Below are 20,820 nucleotides of genomic sequence, written 5' to 3' on the forward strand. Positions count from 1 at the left end.
TAAGAGTTTCCTGTCTGGGCTGGCTTTGAACCATAATCCTCAGATCTCAGCTTCCTGAGTAGCTAGGCTTATAGGTGTGAGCCACCAGCACCCAGGGCAAGGTAAATTTCAAATATTAATGTTTATTTGAAAATCATCACATTGTTTGACCAGCATAGTTTTGACAGCAAAAGTAGAACGTTTTGATGAATTTCTTCTTATTTGGAATTCTGAGTAGACACTGAAAGATACATTATTTCTATTTTCCTAATTATTATTTCCATTATACAAATGTGCTATTTTCATTGATATTGGGGTGAAATTTAATATATTTCCATGAAAATGACCAAAGTTAGACCTCTTAGGAGAATTATCATATGACATAGAGAACACTACTACTTTTCAAAAAAGAACATCCTTGTGATTTTAGTTGGCAAAAAAACTAAAGAAATATATTTCAAAACAACTAAATATGCCTTTGTTTCTGGAAGAGAGGCATGGAGCATCTTTGCTATTTTTTCTTGGTGACCTTAATGCTTCTGACCATGGTAAAACAATAATGAATATAATCTTACATGTGGTTCCTAGGCATTCCACTCAGATAGAGAATATCTATAATGTTATCCCATATTTTCCCACAGCAAATGGTCTTTACAGAGATAGATATGACCTTCCTTGGCCTCCACCATACAGGGTCTCCACAACTGATGTCTTCCTATCTCAATGATCAAATTTCTAGGAAGCAGTGACCACATGTCTGATATCAACTCTCAAACTTTATCTATAGATTTTAAATTTTTTGTTGTGAAAATAGTGTACAGAGGGGTTACAATTACATGGGCAAGATAATGAGTACATTTCTTATCAAGCATTGTAGCCTCCTCCTTTGTTTCCCCTTCCCATCCCTTCCCATCCTCCCTCCCGCCCCCCCACCCAATCCTCCCCAGCCTCACCCACACCTCCGCACCAAAGTTGTAAAGTTCATTTTCGACATAACGACTTGTACATCTCATTGCTGCAATGGGTCCACTTGTATCCCTATTTAAACGATTTGTTTTTCCCCTTCCCCTCCACAAATTATACCAACATCAAATACAGTGGGGGAGGGACATATAAAGCAACAAAGAAATAAAATTATAAATGCATTAGAAACAATCGAAGAAAAAAAAAAAACTTTTGAATACATATCTTAGGGTTCATTTCTCTAACATCACCTTATCTGACTTTTTCTGCTTGACTCAGACATATACTAGATATTGCAAATAAGGGAAACCATGGGGCACAACATAGTCGTGCTGGTAGCCATAGTGTGGTCTTGTTTGTAAACATTTGGGTAAATGCCCAAAAGTTGGATTGCTGGGTCATAGGGGAGCTCTATGTGGAGTCTTTTGAGGAACCTCCATACTACTTTCCAAAGTGGTTGAACAAGTTTACACTCCCACCAACAATGCAGTAAGGTTCTCTTCTGTCCACATCCCCTCCAACATCTGTTATTATTAGAGTTCTTGATTTTAGCCATTCTAACTGGGGTGAGGTGGTATCTCAATGTTATTTTGATTTGCATTTCTTTTATGGCTAGAAAGGTTGAGCATTTCTTCATGTGTCTATTAGCCATCCTTCTTTCCTCTTCAGAGAAGTTTCTCTTTAAGTCTTTAGCCCACTTGTTTATTGGGCAGTTGTTTCTTTGAAGATTTGTTATAGGAGGATTTAATTTTTTGAGTTCCAGGTATATTTTAGATATATATCTTGTCTGTTGTATGGCTAGTGAAGATTTCTCCCAATCCGTGGGCTTTCTATTAATCTTTCATTTAGCCAATTTCTAAGGACAACTCTTCTCCTGAGAATTCTACTTGATTGAACATAGGTGATATGGCTGTACAATGGATGGAAAAGAGATAGGGACTATTTTATAACTTTTAACATGGAACATATTCACACATATATAAAATATTCATCTACATTTATATATGTATTTATATATCTATATATAAATATACACGTATATTTACATATATTTATAAATGTATTTATATTTATATATTTATGTGTATACATTTACATATAGATGTATATATAAAATTTATACATACAAATACAAAAATTTATGTATAGTTACATATAAAATATATAAGTATATGTACATAAATTTAATACATATATATTCATCTGCTACATAATGCTCTTTCCATCATCCCTGGTCAATATATGATGGTGATTTAATAAGATTATATCTCCATTAACAACATAGCCATCTTTGCTCATTATGTCTTATAATATTCACACATTATAAGGCATTTCTCTGAATATATGGTTAAGTGATGAGCATACAAATACATCCGAATTTTAAGAACATGTCTTTCAAACTTTAGGAAGTTTGACATAATATTTTAAAATAATAATGTTCATTGATAAAAATTTCAAAAGAGGGGCTGGGAAGTTGGCTCAGTGGTAGAGTGCTTGCCTTGCATGCCTGAGGCCCTGGGTTCGATTCCTCAGCACCACATAAGCAAAAAGAAAATAAACCCGGAAGTGGCGCTGTGGCTCAAGTGGTAGAGCGCTAGCCTTGAGCTGAAGAGCTGAGGGACAGTGCCCAGGCTCAGAGTTCAGGCCCATGACCGGACCCAAAAAAAAAAAAATTTCAAAAGAGCCTAGAAATTAGAAAAGATAAATCACCATAATCCTCCAGTACACAGATAACAGAATCTCTATCCATACATTTTGTGTAGTTTGTCATTTTCTTCAAAACCTATTTTTCTAATAAAATTTTCCCAATTTTTAAAATATTTCATTATTTATCTTAATAGGTTTCAAAATTTAAAAATCTATACCTAATGTCTGTTAGAAAGATAAAAATCAACCCCAGAAGTATATGAAGAGCTTTTTAAATCTGTGAGGGGAAAAAAATAGACTATTCTACCTCACACTGTGCAGACAAGATGAGTAGAAAAATTCACAAAAAATGTACATATAATTGCTGTGCAAAAAAATCGACAAAATAACTAAAATAAAGTCAGTGCATATTAGAGATAAAATTTTCATCTTGCTAACAAATGGGGCAGTGTCCTTTTGGGGAAAAATCATATTAAGTGAAGTAAGCCAGGCCCAAAGAAACATAGGTCCCATAGTTTCCCTTATTTTCAATAACTAGTATATATCTAGGACAAACAGAAAAGGTCAAAAGCTATGTACATATGACCATATAAGATGATGCTAAGCAAAATGAACCCCAAACAGGGACACAAGAGGTTTTATCTTTGTTGCGTTTGTTTTTAATGTACTTATAATGTACTGTGTGATTTTTGTTTGCTTTTGTATGTTCTTCCCCCATGGTAAAATCCCTTTTGTCACTGCATTTGATTCTGGTGCCCTGCATCTTGTACATACATTTTTCTAATTTGGGAAGGAGAAGGGACATAACAAAATGCTGAAATAAGGATACAGACTGACCCATTGTAACAACGAGACGTACAAGACACTATGTTGAAAATGAACTTTACAGTTGGGGGGGGCGGAGTTGGGGAGGAAAGGAGGGAAGGAGTGGTAGGAGAAAAACAAAGGAGTGGGTAATAATGCTCGATAGGAAGTGTACTCATTTCATAACTCGAGTAGCTGTAACCCCTTTGTACAGTATCTTTACAATAAAAAATTTTTAAAATCTCCATCTTGCTAACCACCATTTCAAGAGGATTGGATATTGCAAACCAGCTCAACACAGTGTGTATGCAATACTGGCACTTTCAGGGATCACGTGTCATCTACCCAGAAAGCACCTCACACGAAGTGGTCAGAGATGTCTGGTGAAAATTCCCCAGAAAAAAATAGCAGTGTTCTTTCCCTTTTCTGTTGTGATAGTGAAAATCCCTGGGCTTCTTGCAAACCATCTTAGAAAGATTCAGGGTTTGTTGTGGTTGTTTCTCAATTAGCATTTTCTATAAATAAAATAATACATAAATCTCCATACTCTCACAACTTTACAGAAGCATTCAGAGGCATGTGGGGCTAAGAATGATTAAGTTTTAGAAATTTGACAACAGCCTATTGTTTAGAAAGAGGAAGGATAAGCTAATGAAGAATATGGATCATGTGGCGAAAAACTTGGCACACATTGGCTTAGGTATTTGACTTCTCACTGTGCTAGCAACCCATAATTGTTATCACATTCTGTTTTATGTCGAGTAGATATAGCCCAGAACTGTGAAAAATATCTGTTTTTATAGAAATTGGAGGGTGTGCTTAGTCACCAAATAAAATAGCTGTTCTAAATTCAGGGCAGAAAAGTACTATGATTTCTCCCAGCCCCTGTAATTCTAGTTAATAAGTATCACTTAACCGTGAATTAGAAATCTGTATCTGTAGTTTTTATGAAAGGGGCTACTGAGATTGACAAGGTAAATGATACCAGGATTTTTATTTGAGCTTTTATTATATTTTTGTCATTTTATGGAATATACTTGTATTTAATTGCTGTATTAACTAGTAATATGGGGGGGACCAAAAGATGTTGTGCTTGTATCTTATATATAAATGTAATAAAGTTAATTGATACTTGATGATATTATTTTGTATGAATAAGACAATTCGAATTTCCTAGTGACATTGAGGTTTTTATTGTTGCCTTTTCTGTCTTTCTCTCTCAACTACTGTGGAATAAATATATTTACCTAGTTTCCATACGCAAAATTCATTATAATAATTTGCCCCTTTCTACTAAATCATATCTATTTCCTGAATTCTCTAGGTAAGCTAGTAGCCAGTAAGCTTGTACCTTTGTATCTTTTTTCCTGTTCTAGACAATTGATCACCAAAGCTTTGTCTATTCTGTTATTCTCAATTTCTTCTTATCTTTCATCTATGTTCTCTACTATTATCTAAATCACTTCCCTCAAACTCATCAGCTGGGTTGCATGATAAATCCATGCAAACTGTTTATAAAACAACACTATTGAGAAAAACATGAGTCCATGAGATCTCTATGAATTATATATTACAACTGCACCCAGAAAGACAATAATCTATAAATAATAAGTTTATTCAGAAGTTTTATTGATGTTGTTATTATGCTTTCCCCCAAGAGGACAAACTCCTTTCATTTTAATATCTGCCAATGACACTGGGATGTGAGCCTGTGAGTCTGCCATCTTATCCTTGCAGGTTCTCTTTTTAGTCTCATTTACTTCCTTTTCTAGCAACATTCATCTCTTACTTTCTTCTTTCTTGCTATTCATGCTGGACTTCAGAGCACTATCTTCCCATTTGTGAATATATTAAACCTGCTTGTAAATTGGCTTACCTGCATGTAGCACTGGTCTTTAGTACACTATATATTACATGTTCTAGAAGGTCTTTGGCACAATACTTATTGCCAGGGTCCCTACTTAGAACAATTGAATCAGAATATCTACCATTAAGACCCTGAACAACAGTGTACTTGGGAAATAGTTCAGATAACTATAATAACAGCCATGATCGAGAGTCACTGCCTTAAATAACTATCCACTAGGATTCTAGAGTGATTTCATCAAAATGACATACCCAGCATTTCATTCTTCTGCTTTCTTCTCTGCTTTATGGTTTCAATTATATTTTCCCCAAAATAACCATCAGCACCTCAGAATGTGACTGTATTTGGAAACAAGGTCTTTACAGAGGTAATCAAGTTAAATGAAATCCCTGGGGTAGCCTCTATCTAATCTTTTAAGACTAGTGAAAACTGGACAGAAACATGAAGGCAGAGAAATACAATATGATCTTGAAGGCATACTGATTTCTATAAGCCAAAGAATAGCAGTGGTTGCCAACAAACTATCAGATGTCAGATGCAGGCATAAAACAGATTCTCCCTATTAGCCCTCCAATGGAAGCCATCCTGCCCATACCTTCTTACCTTTATCTCAAACTTGCAGCCTGCAAGGCTACAATATGGTACATTCCTATTATTTGAGCCACTAATTTGTGGCATTTTGTCGCAATAAGTCTAGAAACTAATATACACTCATGACTTAAAAAGTAAAATTTAAGCTTCCTAGGTAGCTACCTTATGATTTTTTCCATGCTATGTCTCATTTCTCCATTCTGTATATTCCTGAACATAAAGACTTAGCTCAAGTGTCATCTGGCCTTGAATCAATTCTTTTACACATGCTAAGATCTTCAACTACATGCAGAGTACTTTTTATCACTGCACTGATCACATTGTAGTGTACATAGTTATTTATATTTTTGTGTTTGAAAAAGAATTAAGTCCCTTGGAGACAATGCTAGGTCTTAGTCATTAAAGGCTCATGTTTATAAAACAGTAGTTCTTCAATCATCCCTTTATTGAATGAAAAGAATGATTTATTTCCTACAGTTTCAAGAAAATATTGGATAGATTAGTGGAAATCCCTTGGAGTCAAAGTTGCTTGAGAGACTTCCCTGCCTTTGTCCCTCAGCCATGCTACAGTAAATACACTGACAATACATGGCGTTTGGTGGATTGGCTGGGAAGGGATGTGAAGGGTAAACAAAGGAGGAGGCTACAATGCTTGATAAGAAATGTACTCATTATCTTGCCCATGTAATTGTAACCCCTCTGTACAGTATGTTCACAAAAAATAAAAATAAAAATTTAAAAAAATAAAAAAAGAATCCTTGCACCTGTAAAGCATTACTTCTGCTTTCTCAAAAACTAGATCTTCACTCTTTGCTATTTTGCAATGTGTTTTTTATTGTCCCAAGTTATCACAATAATACAAGGCCTTCAAATAAGGTCTCAGGTTTCAAGAAGCATCCACTGAAGGAAAGAGAGTAGGAAGAAGGGAACGAGGAAGGAAGAAAGGAAGGAAGTGAACTTGAACTTTCTAGACAAGAAGTTGGAAATATAGACAAGAAAGATAAAGATGGAAACAGGCAAAGGTCAAGTCATATCAAGCTTTGCCATGGAAGAGTTTTAAATTATATTCTACATGATTAGAAGTAACTGCATAGATTTTACTAACGCCTCTGATGTACATCACTGATAGAATACATTGTCTACCATGGCTAGAGTGTGTAAATGAAAGCAAGAAAACCTGTTACACTTGTGATGCAATACTTTGCATAAGCTTAAAATAGCTTAGATTAGATTAATGACATGGTGGTTTAAATGGAGTGGATTGGATAAATGTTAGTAGAAGAAAATACAGGGTTAACATCAAATGAAGGAAAGCAATACTGTTTGGGGCAAGATTTTTGCCTTGACCCAATAGATGATATGGAGAATAACTTCATTTACTGAAATGGTGAAAGCTAGAATAGAGGCACGTTTGTAAGGAATAGCAATGTGTTGTGTTTGAAAGGAATTCACTTTTAAATGTCTATCCCAAGGCAAATGGATTCAGTTTCCCCCTAAATGATGTCATATATACATTATACATGTACATATATTTGTACATGAGACATATGAGTGTATGTGTCTATGTATATATATATATATATGGATATAGACAGATAGATAGATAGATGAAATTCATAAATATTGAACAAATAGTAGCTTCAGGATTAAAATGGGGGAAAACAACTAGAGATGAGGGGTGAAGAAATTTGATGCATACAAATTCTTTCTCCTTCTTTCCCATCATCTTGGAAGTGGATTAATGAAAGCCAGAGCACTCCTTTGGCACTAGTGGGGAAGTTTAATCTATGCAAGACCCAGTCAAAGCTTACGAATCCTCACCCACTCTCACCCTTCATCACAATAAAGGCAAGCTAATCTGACATTTTCAAACCCTGTCTTCAGTTCTTAACACAGCCTGATTATGCTCTAACAATCTTTTCATAACCACTTGGCATATGTAAGAAGGGTGTCCATCCTTACTCTCCAGTAGAAATAGTTAATACACCCCTACTATGAATTTATGCAAGCCCTTCAAGGATTCACATAAATTATATGACCTATTTAGAGAAGCATGGCTTGTCCCCACTGCTTTTCCATGAGTGTTACTCATCAGTGTTGGCATGTGAAGTAAATTTTGCATGGAGGTTTTCTCAGCAGGATGACAACAATAATTGGCTGAACAACAGAACATCTAGGCAATAGTCACCACCCTGGGGGTCTTGCTTCACTTGCTCTGGCTTGCTAACTGGCTGTGTTCCCTAGCAAGTGTGAGCTCTGCCTTGCACTGCTTTGGGCTTCTTTTTTGCTACAAAGATTTCATTCACCTAAATCAGAAGCTGATTATTGATATAGGAGTATACAGTGGATCCTCTTTAAGTGGTCCCTGGTTATATATCTTGGACCACATCTAACCAGGGATATCAGATTGATCTGTCCAAATTGGCTGTAACTTATGTTAGGCTCAGTGGAATAATTCTTAGCCTGCCTTTAACTGCATGTGCCAACTAGGTATTATGAGCCACCATTATAGAGTACTCAGGTGAAACACTGATACTTAATGAGTAGTTGGGCTCCCTGGGTGATGCTGTCATTAAGCACTTGCTATGGGGCATATCAAGGACAAAAATTAAAAAGGCAACTTAAGACTCCAAAAGATAGTTTGCTACTGCAGTGCCTGGTTTGTTTCCCACAAAAGAATCTGGGATGTTGTGGTATAATCTTGGTCTCTAGTTCCTGACATAGAGCTCTTAACACCCTATATATAGAGAGAGGCACTGGAAGAATCTTCTGTTTGGATAAATAAGCTTTGAGTCCTGGTTCATGACAAAGTGTTGCTTAGACATTCCTAATTTCCTGAATGACAGGAGCACTTCTTCCTCTGAGGAGATGACTCAATAGACTGCTTGCACAGGGCGCTAACCTTGTCCTAAAAGGCTGGGAACTTTCAGCCCTACCCCTTCACCCATGGGGAGAGGATCAAGGCCAAACATGAGTCACTGACTCCCTCAGCAGGCACAAAGTCATAAGAATGCCAGTATCATTTTGGGGACATTGAGGCAACATACTAGTCTTAGAAGATATACTGACTTTTATTTTTAGTGGTGTTATTCATCAATTGGCCCACTTGTAGTAGGATTCCTTGTAAGACAGGGCTCTAGAATTTTCTCAGATGGCAATACAAGAAGCATTCCAAGTAATGCCCCTCCCACCCTTAGGAATGTTTTCATCCTAGAGGCTTTAGTAATCTTCCCAGCTCCTAAAATCTTCAAAGCATCATAGTGGCCATAAATTCCCATGGATGTGTGATGTAAGAAACGACCTTATGTCAAGTGATGGCTGAAAATTGAGCCCTTCTAAGAACAGAGGGCTTCACAGGCCTGTGACCTATGACCCTGCGTACCCGGATGTGGGTCAGGGAAACAATGTCCTTGAAAGCTCAGCACGGTCACAAAGCCTCACTCCTAAATCAGCAAAGTTCTGTACAGGATAGAGCTGAGTTTGATCACTGCAGTTTCTAGCCCAAGGGGGAGAGGACCTTCTTCTGTTTCTGCAGTTAATAAGGTATTAGAGAAAAACCACTTCTTTCTTGAATCCCCTTACCACCTACAGATTCTTAGGGATCGACTAAGTAAACATTATGAGGAATTTCTATATTGCTCAAATAGTGTAAAATCTTATACATGATAGAGCTTACTGGAGAGTTGTTCTTTTCACCTGTTAATCCGGCATCCTTAATAAAGAACCAGAGCCAAAGGTCACCACATTTGGCTGAACTTTAAGCAGTTGTTTTAGCTCTGGATTCTCTCCCTAGCCTAAAATTGGCTCCATTTCTACATTTTTTTTGGAAGCCCCTAAACCAATGCCAAAAAGTTAAACAACCGGGTCAACCAAAGAAAACAAAAAAAAAAAATCAACCAAACGTTTTCTCTTTAAGAAAAATAACTATGGGAATTTCAGACATTAAAATTCAGCTTATAAATGTCAGAGAATACATTAGACATAACACAAAGCCGTGCTCTCTTTTGGAGTTTTATTCCTATTATTGTCCAAGCCACTCATTTCACTTCTTAAAGTAGTCAGTGCTGGTATCTTCAACAAAGCACTCAGTAAGACGTACCCTGTCCATGCCAGTCAGTATAAGGCTACTGACCTCATCAGGCACCCCAATGGCTCACATAAACAGCTTGAAAATTAGTTAACTGAAATATGATACATTTCAGTTATCCGAGAAAAAACAAACATCAAGAATAAAGTGAAATAGAGTCAAATCCATTTTTGGTGAAGCTTTGACATGTGAAAATCTTCAGGCCCCATCTGTCTACATAACACCTGAGCTAGTTGATAAGAAGCCCATTTACTCCTTAGGAAAGCCCTAGCCCATTGGTGGAAATCCTCACCTCAGCCCCATCCCCTAAATTATAATAAAAGCCAAGTCAGTCTCTTTTCCTTACTTTCCAACTAATTCTGATCTCTGAAAGTTTGTCCTGCCTCATCACCCTCAATCCTCTTATTACATGGGTAATAAACCTTTTTGTACCCTCTGAGTGTGTTGTAGTATTATTGACCTTAACATCCAAAACAAATTTTGAATGAGATGGCATACACGTTTTCCTAAACCTCAACTAATATGTCATCAAACGGTGTTCTTATCAAAACCAGGCCTTTTGATAAGTTAAACTACTGTAGAGAATTTTATAATTTTCACTGTCTGCTGTAACTATTTCAAAAGTATTATTGACCGAGTATAGGAGCTCAGTCTTCTTTTTCTTGTTTCTCATAACTATTTATGCATGTATCTTGCCTCTGGTTCTTCTACAGCATATAGGGGGTAAGCCCATATTCACCAACTTCCTTATAGCATACTTAGCTTTGTTGCTGTAAAAGAAGCTAAGTTACTATATTAGGTTTCATCATGAAATACACCAGCATGCTTTAAAAGTTAGAGGTATTTTGAGCTGGGTGTACCAAACATTCCTAAACAGCTCTGAGACTGGAATTTGAATGACTCAGATGTTCAGGACAGAACCTCCTTTTCTCTTAATCTGACACATCACTTACTTTTGTTCCAAGAGTATACTAACTGTTGAATACATAGATTTGCTTCTGAGTACAGAATTTTATACAGATATAAAAGCAAAATAAATGCATATTTTACATAATTATACCCATAATAATTTAAATTAATATTTAAATTCATATGTGTCATGTTTATACACCAATTATACCAAGCTGCAGACATATTTTTTGCACATTGGGGAAAGAGATTGTTTCTTACCATGTGATCTGATAGACTTGCCACAGATACAAGGAGTTTAGAGAAAGGATATACATTTCATTTATTCATGACCAAAAAAAGTTTATATTTAAGTATAAGCATCAAGAATCTTTAATCCATTACAGAATTTCAGAAAGCCATCAATTATCTCTAACATAAATGATTCAGGTAACTTTTCAGTCCAAAAATATGGGTTATATAAAAATCTTGTATTCTTAAAAATGAACGCTAGTCAGACACTGGTGACTCACATGTCCAAATCTGGATATATGGCTGAGATTGGGAGAATTGTGGTTTAAGGCCAGCTGAGGAAGAAAAGTTCATGGGAACCCTTTTCAAGAAATATCTGAACTCAGTGGCTCATGCCTATCATGTAAGCTATGTAGTAGGCTGCAAACAGAAGGGATGTGGTACCAGGCTAGCCTGGGGAGAAAAGTCTGTGAGACTCTTATCTTACTGAGAGGACTGGGCATGGTAGTGTGTACTTGTCATTTTAGTCACAACAGAAATTAAATTAATTAATTAACTAATAATAACAGAGAATCACTATCTAGGCATCTACTCAGGAAAGAAAGCAATATGTATTTCAAAACATAGCTAGTGTGCAATAAAGAGCTTGAAGATGTGACCAAGTATAGATTGCATGCCTACAAAGCATAGGCCCTGGGTTCAAACCTTAGCATAGTTTAAAAATTATATGTTAATTAGCTACATATTTCCTAGAAAGATGGATTATAAAAAAGCCTTTATACTTATGTGTTACTAAGGACAAGAATATAATATGCATAACTACTAAAAGAAAATCCACCAATGAAGAGGTAAAGAAGAAAAATTACTAAAAAAAAAAATCTATTCAAGGGAAAATACTTATAGATGTAAGAATATACTAGGTTATTTTCTTTTAGTGGAGTTTAATACATTATATTCCATTGCTTGGAAATTCTTTTCTTCCTAAGTACTTAGAACTATGGATATGATAAAACACAGAATATCTCTGAGTTGCTCATGAAGAGCAGGAAAGAAAACCATAGCAAATTTCAGACAAATATTTATCTCAATTAGAATTTCTAGGGCTTTCGGGCTCTACAATTCTGGTTAGTCAGTGTTTAAAAGATTTAAGAATGCAAAGAATGTGAAGCTTCAGAGTAGGTTTAATAGTATACCAAATCACATAATCATCCCCACTAAGAAAAGTCTTCAACAAAATTCAAGATATTTCTATGAACTGAACAACAAAAGACATTCAGCTGGCATAGTGGCGCATATCTGTAATCTCAGCTACTTGGGAGGCAGAAATAGAAGATCTCAAGCATAGTATTACATATCTGTAACCCAATTAGATGAGACGTGGAAGAGGATTCTATTCTGCACCCAGGCCAAGGCAAGTGGTGTGAAACACTATTTGAGAAATAAATAAAAAGGAGGCTTTAGGGGCATGTTCAGTAGGAGTCTCTGGGTTCAAATCTCATATTAAAAAAAATTCAAAGCTATGTATGTCTGTAATCCTAGTGCTCTGACCTGGAGGTTTAAATGGGAGGATCTTTCAAGTACAGCCTAGGCTACATAGTGAAAACCTGTATAAAGAAAGAGATGGGCAGAAGGAAGGAAGGAAGGAAGGAAGGAAGGAAGGAAGGAAGGAAGGAAGGAAGGAGGGAGGGAGGGAGGGAGAGAGGGAAGGAAGGAAGGAAGGAAGGAAGGAAGGAAGGAAGGAAGGAAGGAAGGAGGAAAAACTGTTGAGCTAATAAATCAACTCAGCAAATTTGCATGACACATGAGTAACTGCATTTCCACGCTGAAGAAATGAATTTAATCCCAAAAGAAAATTTAACATCCATTAAAGTAGTACTCAACATAATAAAATACATATAAGTAAATTCGACCAAGAAGTAACAACACTTACACACTGGAAGGATAAAATATCAGTGAGAGAAATTATAGACAAATATTTAAAATGGTTTGATTGAAAGACTTCACTGGTAGTGTCCAGCTATAATTCCCAGCTATTCATGGGGGGGAGAGTTAGGAAAACTATAATCTATGATTAGTCTGGGTAAAAGTATGAGATCCTTGAGATCCAATCTGAACAAATAAGGAGCAGAAGGATTGGAGGTATGGCTCAAAGAGTAGTCTAGCAAGTGGGAGGCTCTGAGTTCAAACCTCAGTATCACAGAAGAACAACAAAAAATAGAACAAAAGGAAATGTAAATGTCCACCAAGGGATGAGTGGACAAACATAATCTGCACATACATTAAAATATTTAGTCAATAAAATGACTGAGGCCCTTATGCAACAACATGGATGAACCTTGAAAACTTTATGCAGTAAAATAAGTCCAAATGAAAAGAGACAAACATCATATGCTTCCAGTTAAAAGAAATACTTAGAACAAGTACATATATAATAACAGAAAGTATATCAGAGGTTAGCAGAGACTGAGGCAGGGGAGAGAAGGAAGAGTTATTGCTTAATGGGTTTAGAATTTCTGTTTGAGGTGATGAAAAGTTCTGGAAACAGTGGTGATAGTTGCACAACATAGCAAATATAACATCACAGAATGGCACTGTTAGCAAGGGTCACAATGACAATTTTATATCATGTATTACCTGACCACAAAAAAGCAAGGTGAAGATGCTTATATTAGCTAGTTTTTCATCACTGTGTCAGCATATCTGAAATTACACAACTTGAAAAAAGAAAAATAGTTCATTTTGGCCCACAGTTATGAAGGTTTCAGTTCATGGTTGGTTGAGGTATTATTTTGGGGCCTAGGGTGGCATAGGACATCATGGCTGGAGTACTTGACTATAAAGCAGTAAGGAAGGGGCTATGTCCCAATATCCTCTTCAAAACCATGCCCCCAATAACCTAACTTTCCTCCCTCTTCACCCTATCCACTAAAGATTCCATCCCCTCTCAGATTCACCACAGATGATCTAAGCCTTTCACACATAGGCCTTTGAGGAACAGTTACACAAAGCATGGCAATAGTGTATGGTAATCTGACCTTTGTGTTTGTATTTGCGATGAAAAGCATCAAACTAATATATAAGAAACTATAAAAAAAGAAACCATACGGGTGGTAGTACATAGGTAATATTCCTCTTCAACCTCTGTACAATAATAAAGCTTTACTGATCAAAACATAAATACATAATTCTATCCTTCCTGGTGAATAATCACTTCCTAATTCTTTGACTTTCCTCCATCTGCTCTCTCATCCCAGAAGAATGTTCCAGCAAGTGTTGAATGATCTGTCCAGTGAAAATATAACAGTGACATGTAGGGATATGATGACTGAAGTTATTCTTCTCATATCCTTTTGGGGTCTTTTTGATCATGTAAATGTATATTTAGAACAATATTTGAAATCTAAAATAATAACTGAAGAATGCACCTGCAGAAAGCAGTTAAGAGCATTTACACAAGTGTAGATCACAGTGATACAAAGAACAGCAGAGCTCAAGAAATGGCAAGGCCCATCAAGAAGCTTGAACTTACCGGAAAAATAAAGAAATTAAAGAACTTATGCATAACATTAATTCAAATAACCATTCAAATAAGGTTGTTGCCTTTTTAATTTTTATTTATTTTTTAAAGTTTAACAGTGGTCTTATTGATGTAAAAACAAATTTCTAAACAAAACTCTCATGAAGTAATTTATAGTTTTTAATATAGCATATAATTTTAGTTAACAGTATTAGCTTATAGACTTCTTTTTATATTCTAACTTTTAATTTTAAGCAGTTGCATGAAGGAGTTGCTATTCAACAAAATAGTATGCGAATTTAATAAAACTTGATCAATGTTTAGGTTTCACTTTTTACTATTTTTAAATAGTTGTACAAAAGGGTTTCATTTCAACATGTCAGTTTATAAGTACAATGCATCTTGTTCTACATTAATAGAATCACTCAAGCAGTTTTATTTGGACAAGAACATTTTACATGAAAAGGGAAACTTGCTTATTTCTAACATCATTCTTGGTCCATACAAAATTATCAATATAGGCAGATGGCCATGGGCAGCCAGCAAGGAGCACAGAAGCATACATGTCTATCCTATCTTGTACCAAATGATTCATTAGACCTTATAAGGTCCATGTGCTGAGCATCTCCCATTCCTGTTAGAAAAACAACTCCAATAATAGTATGGAGAATGGTCTGAAGAGGGAACAAAGTACAAATAGGAGAGCAGAGATGATTAAGAGTAGTAAAGATGAAAATAAGTCCAGTCAGATGTTAAAGAAGCGCAAGCTAATGACTTGGTTGGAAAATGGCCCACACTTGAGCTGGAACAAAGATGACTAAGATTTCCGGCTTGATTGACTGAAAGGTTATAACATGACCTTTAATGGGAGAGTTCTAAATGGAAAATTATTCCAAATTTTGAATATATAACATGTAAATATGTTTAAAGGCCAAAGATTAAAGCATGACATAATGCAGAATTCAAATAAAAACATTATGCAAATGGTAATTTCCACTTATTTAGGAATTACATACTAAGAGGAAATTTTACAGGAAAAAGATCATCTTTATGCATAAAGAAGGTTTCAACTCCACATTAAAATCAAAATAATACACACTCTTGTATTAATTTTAACAACAAATTTCTTTTTGTTAATTTAATTTTATTGTAAAGATGCTGTACAGAGGGGTTACAGTTACATGAGTAAGGCAATGAGTACATTTCTTTTTTTTTTTTGGCGGGGGAGGGGGGATCTGGCCGTGGGGCCTGAACTCTGGGCTTGGGTGCTGTCAGTCAGTTCTTCAGCTCAAGCTAGCGCTCTACCACTTGAGCCACAATGCCACTTCCGGCTTTTTTCTTCCTACTTATGTGGTACTGAAGAGTCGAACCCAGGGCCTCATGCATGCAAGGCAAGCACTCTACCACTGAGCCACCATTCCAGCTCTGAGTACATTTCTTGTCGAGCATTGTTACCCCTTCCCTTGTTGTTCTCCCACTATCCTTTCCCTCCCCAACCTCCCCCATACCTCTGCTCCCCACCCAAAGTTGTAAAGTTCCTTTCCAATATACTGTCTTGTTGGTATCACTGTTGCAGTGGGTCATCCTGTGTCTTTGTTTCAATGTTTTGTTATTTTCCTTCCCCTCCTCAAATTAGACAAATGTATATACAAGATGCAAGGTACCAAAATCAAATACAGTGACAATAGGGGATATACCATAGGGGGAAGAAGAAAGGAAACAAAAAAAATCACATAGTACATTAAAAACAACAATATGTCCACTTAACCACCAGAAAACTAAAGTGGTATTCTGGCATTAGCCTAGCCCTGAGCAAAAGAGCTCAGAGAAAGTGCCCAGGCCCTGAGTTCTAGCCCAACCCCCCAGGGCTCAAAAGATGTTTATATATATGTAAACACACATGTAGAGAGAGACACATACACACAAAGAGTCACAAACAAATTTCTGTTTCACTTGTTAGACATGGACAAAATGACCCTCAGGTAATGTCATAAATTCTAGGATTTCAGATGACATAGAGAAAATGATTTATAATATTTTCCTTCTTAAATATGTTCTCAAAATGCCATAGTATTCCTGGAGGAATAATACTATTTCCTTAGAGTGGGAATTAAGATGAACAATAGACATTCTACAGTATTATCTTCCTCAGAAAGGTTTTCTGCCCTCCACCTCCAGTCTCACACCCCTCCTCCAGCCCCTCAGCTAAACTTTTGAAGTAGACTTATTCATATATTTCATTTCTTCTTACTTTATACTTCTTCCTCAATTTACTTTATCTTCATGTCTATAAGTGGAATTGTTATCATTAAATTTATCAGTGCCCAATGTATTACTAAACCATTTTTATGTGTCGATCTGTCACGTCATCATGCATATACAAGCCATTTAGATATTCTTTTTTTGACTGCCAAACCATTACACATTTCTGGGGTTTTTTTTTGTCTTTATGTTTTTTTTTGTTTTTGGGTTTTTTATTTGTTTATGTTTTGCTGCTCCTGGAGCTTGAATTCAGGGCCTGGGCACAGTCTCTGAGCCTCTCTGTGCTCAAGGTTAGTGGTCTACCACTTGAGCCACAGCACCACTTCCGGCTTTTTTAAGAAGTTGGAGATAAGAATCTCATGGGCACTTTTCTGCCTGGACTGGCTTCAAACCATGCTCCTCAGATCTCAGCTTCCTGAGTAGCTAGGATTACAGTTGTGAGCCATTGGTGCCAAGCTCTCTCTATTTTTGTTGGGGAGTGGCTTTTTTGTGTGTGCGTGTGGCAGTACTGGTTATTGAACTGAAGGCATTGTGTTTGTTAGGCAGGTGCTCTACCACTTGAGTCACATGCCCATCTCTTCACATGGATTATTTTTGAAGTAGGTCACATTTTATACCTAGGTTGGCCAGAACTGTGAGGGCACATACATGGGGCATGCCACCATGTCCACACATGGGTTGAGATGGAGTCTTGCAAACTCTTGGGTCTCAAGCTGCCATTCTCCAATCTCTCTTCCACAAATAGCTAGGATTTCAGGCTTACCCCATAATGCCCAGCCTATGGTATTATGCAAGCTCATTATGCTTTTCCTACCCTTTAATTGTTGGCATTCCCTGTCCTGATTAACTCAGCTCTTCTCTGTGGCCTTCCAGAATTGCTGAAAACACACATGACTTTAATTTCCAACTATTTGCCTGGTGGGGAAAGATTTCCCTGCCTGCCTCCTTTATTTCATTAAACTTTTCCTCAAACTCTCAATACATGAATCTCAAATATACCTTAAGATACTCACATCCAAAAAATTTACACTGTTGATCATTACCATTACACATAGCGCTTTTCTAGTGTACTCATCTATTTATTTATTTATCTGGAGACATGTTATCTCTATATAGTCCAGACTGAGATTAAGCTATTCATCTTCTCACCTCAGTTTCCTAAGTCCTGGGATGACATGCCTATTTCATTTTGATTGGCAGGATTTCATATTTTATTGAAATTATCATTCATCCAGGTACACAAGTCAGAACCTTAATGAACACTGTTGACAGTTACCTTTTATTAAGTCCCGATAGTCATTTCATCACCAAGACAGGAAATTATTTCCTGAGAATCTGTTGCATAGTGGAACTTCATTCCATGTGTTTTGACAACACTCTGGTCCAAACCATCAATTTCACTCTTCCGTTTTCATGTATTGTGAATGCTTTATAGCTATTCCAGCTACAGCACTGCCTTCTGTTATCTAAAATGAACAAAAAGTATTTCAAAGTCCCCAATACCTCAAATCTGCACAGGAAGTATAATCAGGCCTTACAATCGTTTCTAGGTTGACTACAGGGATGATGGCGATCACTCAAATATACAACAGGAGTATCTGTGCACATCACAATTTATTGTTAACAATCACCACCTCTAGTTTAGTCCAGTAAGAGGCTTGAGAAGTGGTGGAGTAAATGGTGAATCAGGAGCTCTATTTCCAACTTGCTTACATCTTCTGCTTTGTATCTGACCTTTCAAAATCGGAGTATCCAGTCGGAATTTTCTCAGTCAGTCTTTTCCAGATTAATTTAGGATCATCTGAAAGCCTAGGGAGGGCCTGATGAGCTTCTCTAACATGGGTGAGAAAGTCTGTGGTATGAAGATGTTCATCTATTTTCTCTTGGAGTAGAAGTGTTTCCAGTAAAGTCTTCTTTTGTCTTATGAAGACAGATTGAGCCAGCTCTGCTCTTTTGCTGTTGCAATGGGGGCACTGAGAAGGAATGTGTTCCTTAATGGCTGCTATTTGTTTTAGAGTTTCTTTTGTGTTTTTAAAATAGATTCTGTTCCAAAGTTCATCGGGTACAGTACAAATTCCGGTGTCAACCTCTGTAGTCTCTGCATCCAATGTAACGGACGGCTTCTGATGCCTGCTACTTTTCTTCGCTTTTGAGTCCACTCTATGATGAAGCAGGTTAACCTTGCTCGTACAAAAAGACTGAAGGGCATTTAATTCTTCATCAGATACCTGTGTGACTTCAGTTTGAAGTTTACTAACAGGTTGGCATCGTCCAGAGTTTGTTTCTTTGCCCTTGAGGTGGTTGATCCATCTTTGACTCAACCTGTTTTCATTATTTTGGGGAGCTGAGAGCTCTGATTGCTCATCTCCTTCTTCCAAGCTGGTAGTCAGCTCTTCACTTTCTAGTTCAGAGGCAATGGACCAGAGTTGTCCCCCACCAGAGATGAGTGAACTGGGGGGTGGCTGTCCCCCGTGGGAGCTGAGTGAACTAGAAGATTGCTGTCCCCCACAGGAGCTGAGTGAACTGGGGGACTGCTGTTCTCCACAGGAGCTGAGCAAACTGGGCGATTGCTGTCCTCCATGGAAGCTGAGCGAACTAGGCGATTGCTGTCCTCCATGGGAGCTGAGCGAACTAGGAGACTGCTGTCCTCCACAGGAGCTGAGTGAACTAGGGGACTGCTGTCCTCCATGGGAGCTGAGTGAACTAGGAGACTGCTGTCCCCCACAAGAGCCAACTGAACTAGACACAGGCTGTCCTCCACAGGAGCTGAGCGAACTGGGGGACTGCTGTCCTCCACAGGAGCTGAGTGAACTGGGGGACTGCTGTCCTCCATGGGAGCTGAGTGAACTAGGACACAGGCTGTCCTCCACAGGAGCTGAGTGAATGGGGGGACTGCTGTCCTCCACAGGAGCTGAGTGAATGGGGGGACTGCTGTCCCCCACAGGAGCTGAGTGAATGGGGGGACTGCTGTCCCCCACAGGAGCTGAGTGAACTGGGGGACTGCTGTCCTCCATAGGAGCTGAGTGAACTGGGGGACTGCTGTCCTCCATAGGAGCTGAGTGAACTGGGGGACTGCTGTCCTCCACAGGAGCTGAGTGAATGGGGGGACTGCTGTCCTCCACAGGAGCTGATTGAACTAGGGGACTGCTGTCCTTCATAGGAGCTGGGTGAACTAGGGGACTGCTGTCCTCCACAGGAGCTGGGTGAACTGGGAGGTGGTTGTCCCCTACAGGAGCTGAGCGAACTAGGAGACTGCTGTCCCCCACGGGAGCTGGGTGAACTGGGAGGTGGCTGTCCCCCACAGGAGCTGAGTGAACTGGGGGGTTGTTGTTCCCCACAGGAGCTGGGTGAACTGGGGGGTGGCTGTCCCGCACGGGAGCTGGGGGGGGTGGCTGTCCCGCACGGGAGCTCGGTGAACCGGCATTCGGTACCTCACCCGTCCGGTACCCGCAAGTCTCCACGGAAGGCTGTGCCATACCACCTGCGTCCCTTCCTTCTTCTTTTGAATGCCTGGGCTGCAGAGCTTCAGACGCAGCTCCCCATCTGGCTGTAGCCGGGAGTGGGCTCCGGAACCGGTGAGCAGAAATCCACTAACTCACGTCGTCCCCGCGCCGAGGGTTCCGGGAGCGGCTCTTCCGGTGACGCCTCCCGGCTGCCGTGGAAACGGCGTCCGAGCATGCGCGATGCTCCGCCCAGCGCCCCGCCCCTTCCTCCGCTGGGCGGGCACGGGCTCGGCCTTCCCGCGCGGCTCGCCGGGCCTGGCGCCTGGGCCTGCAGCTGTTCTTGCTCCTTCGTGCCGTATCGTGACCCTGGGCGTCTCCTGAGCGCCACCTCCCCTCCCCGCCTCGGTCTGCAGGTCTGCAGGATGAGTGCTGGGCCTGCGTCGCCTTTCCCCCATGGAGGGGCTTCCAGTCGCCTCTCCCCCGCGCTGTGCAGCCTGACTCAGGGCTGTGTCGTGATAAG

At 38.6% G+C, this 20,820-nt stretch overlaps 1 protein-coding gene across 1 annotated transcript; it reads right to left on the bottom strand.

Moving 5' to 3' along the window:
* Positions 1-18,006: 18,006 nt before the first annotated feature.
* Positions 18,007-20,333, bottom strand: LOC105991453 (chromosome unknown open reading frame, human C8orf48). Its single transcript, XM_013024098.1, has one exon. It carries the CDS (start codon positions 20,331-20,333, stop codon positions 18,567-18,569), a length of 1,767 nt encoding a protein of 588 aa, XP_012879552.1. The 3' UTR covers positions 18,007-18,566.
* Positions 20,334-20,820: the final 487 nt, after the last annotated feature.

This window comes from Dipodomys ordii, unplaced genomic scaffold (assembly GCF_000151885.1).
Source record: "Dipodomys ordii isolate 6190 unplaced genomic scaffold, Dord_2.0 Scaffold4, whole genome shotgun sequence".
Classification (NCBI taxonomy): domain Eukaryota; kingdom Metazoa; phylum Chordata; class Mammalia; order Rodentia; family Heteromyidae; genus Dipodomys; species Dipodomys ordii.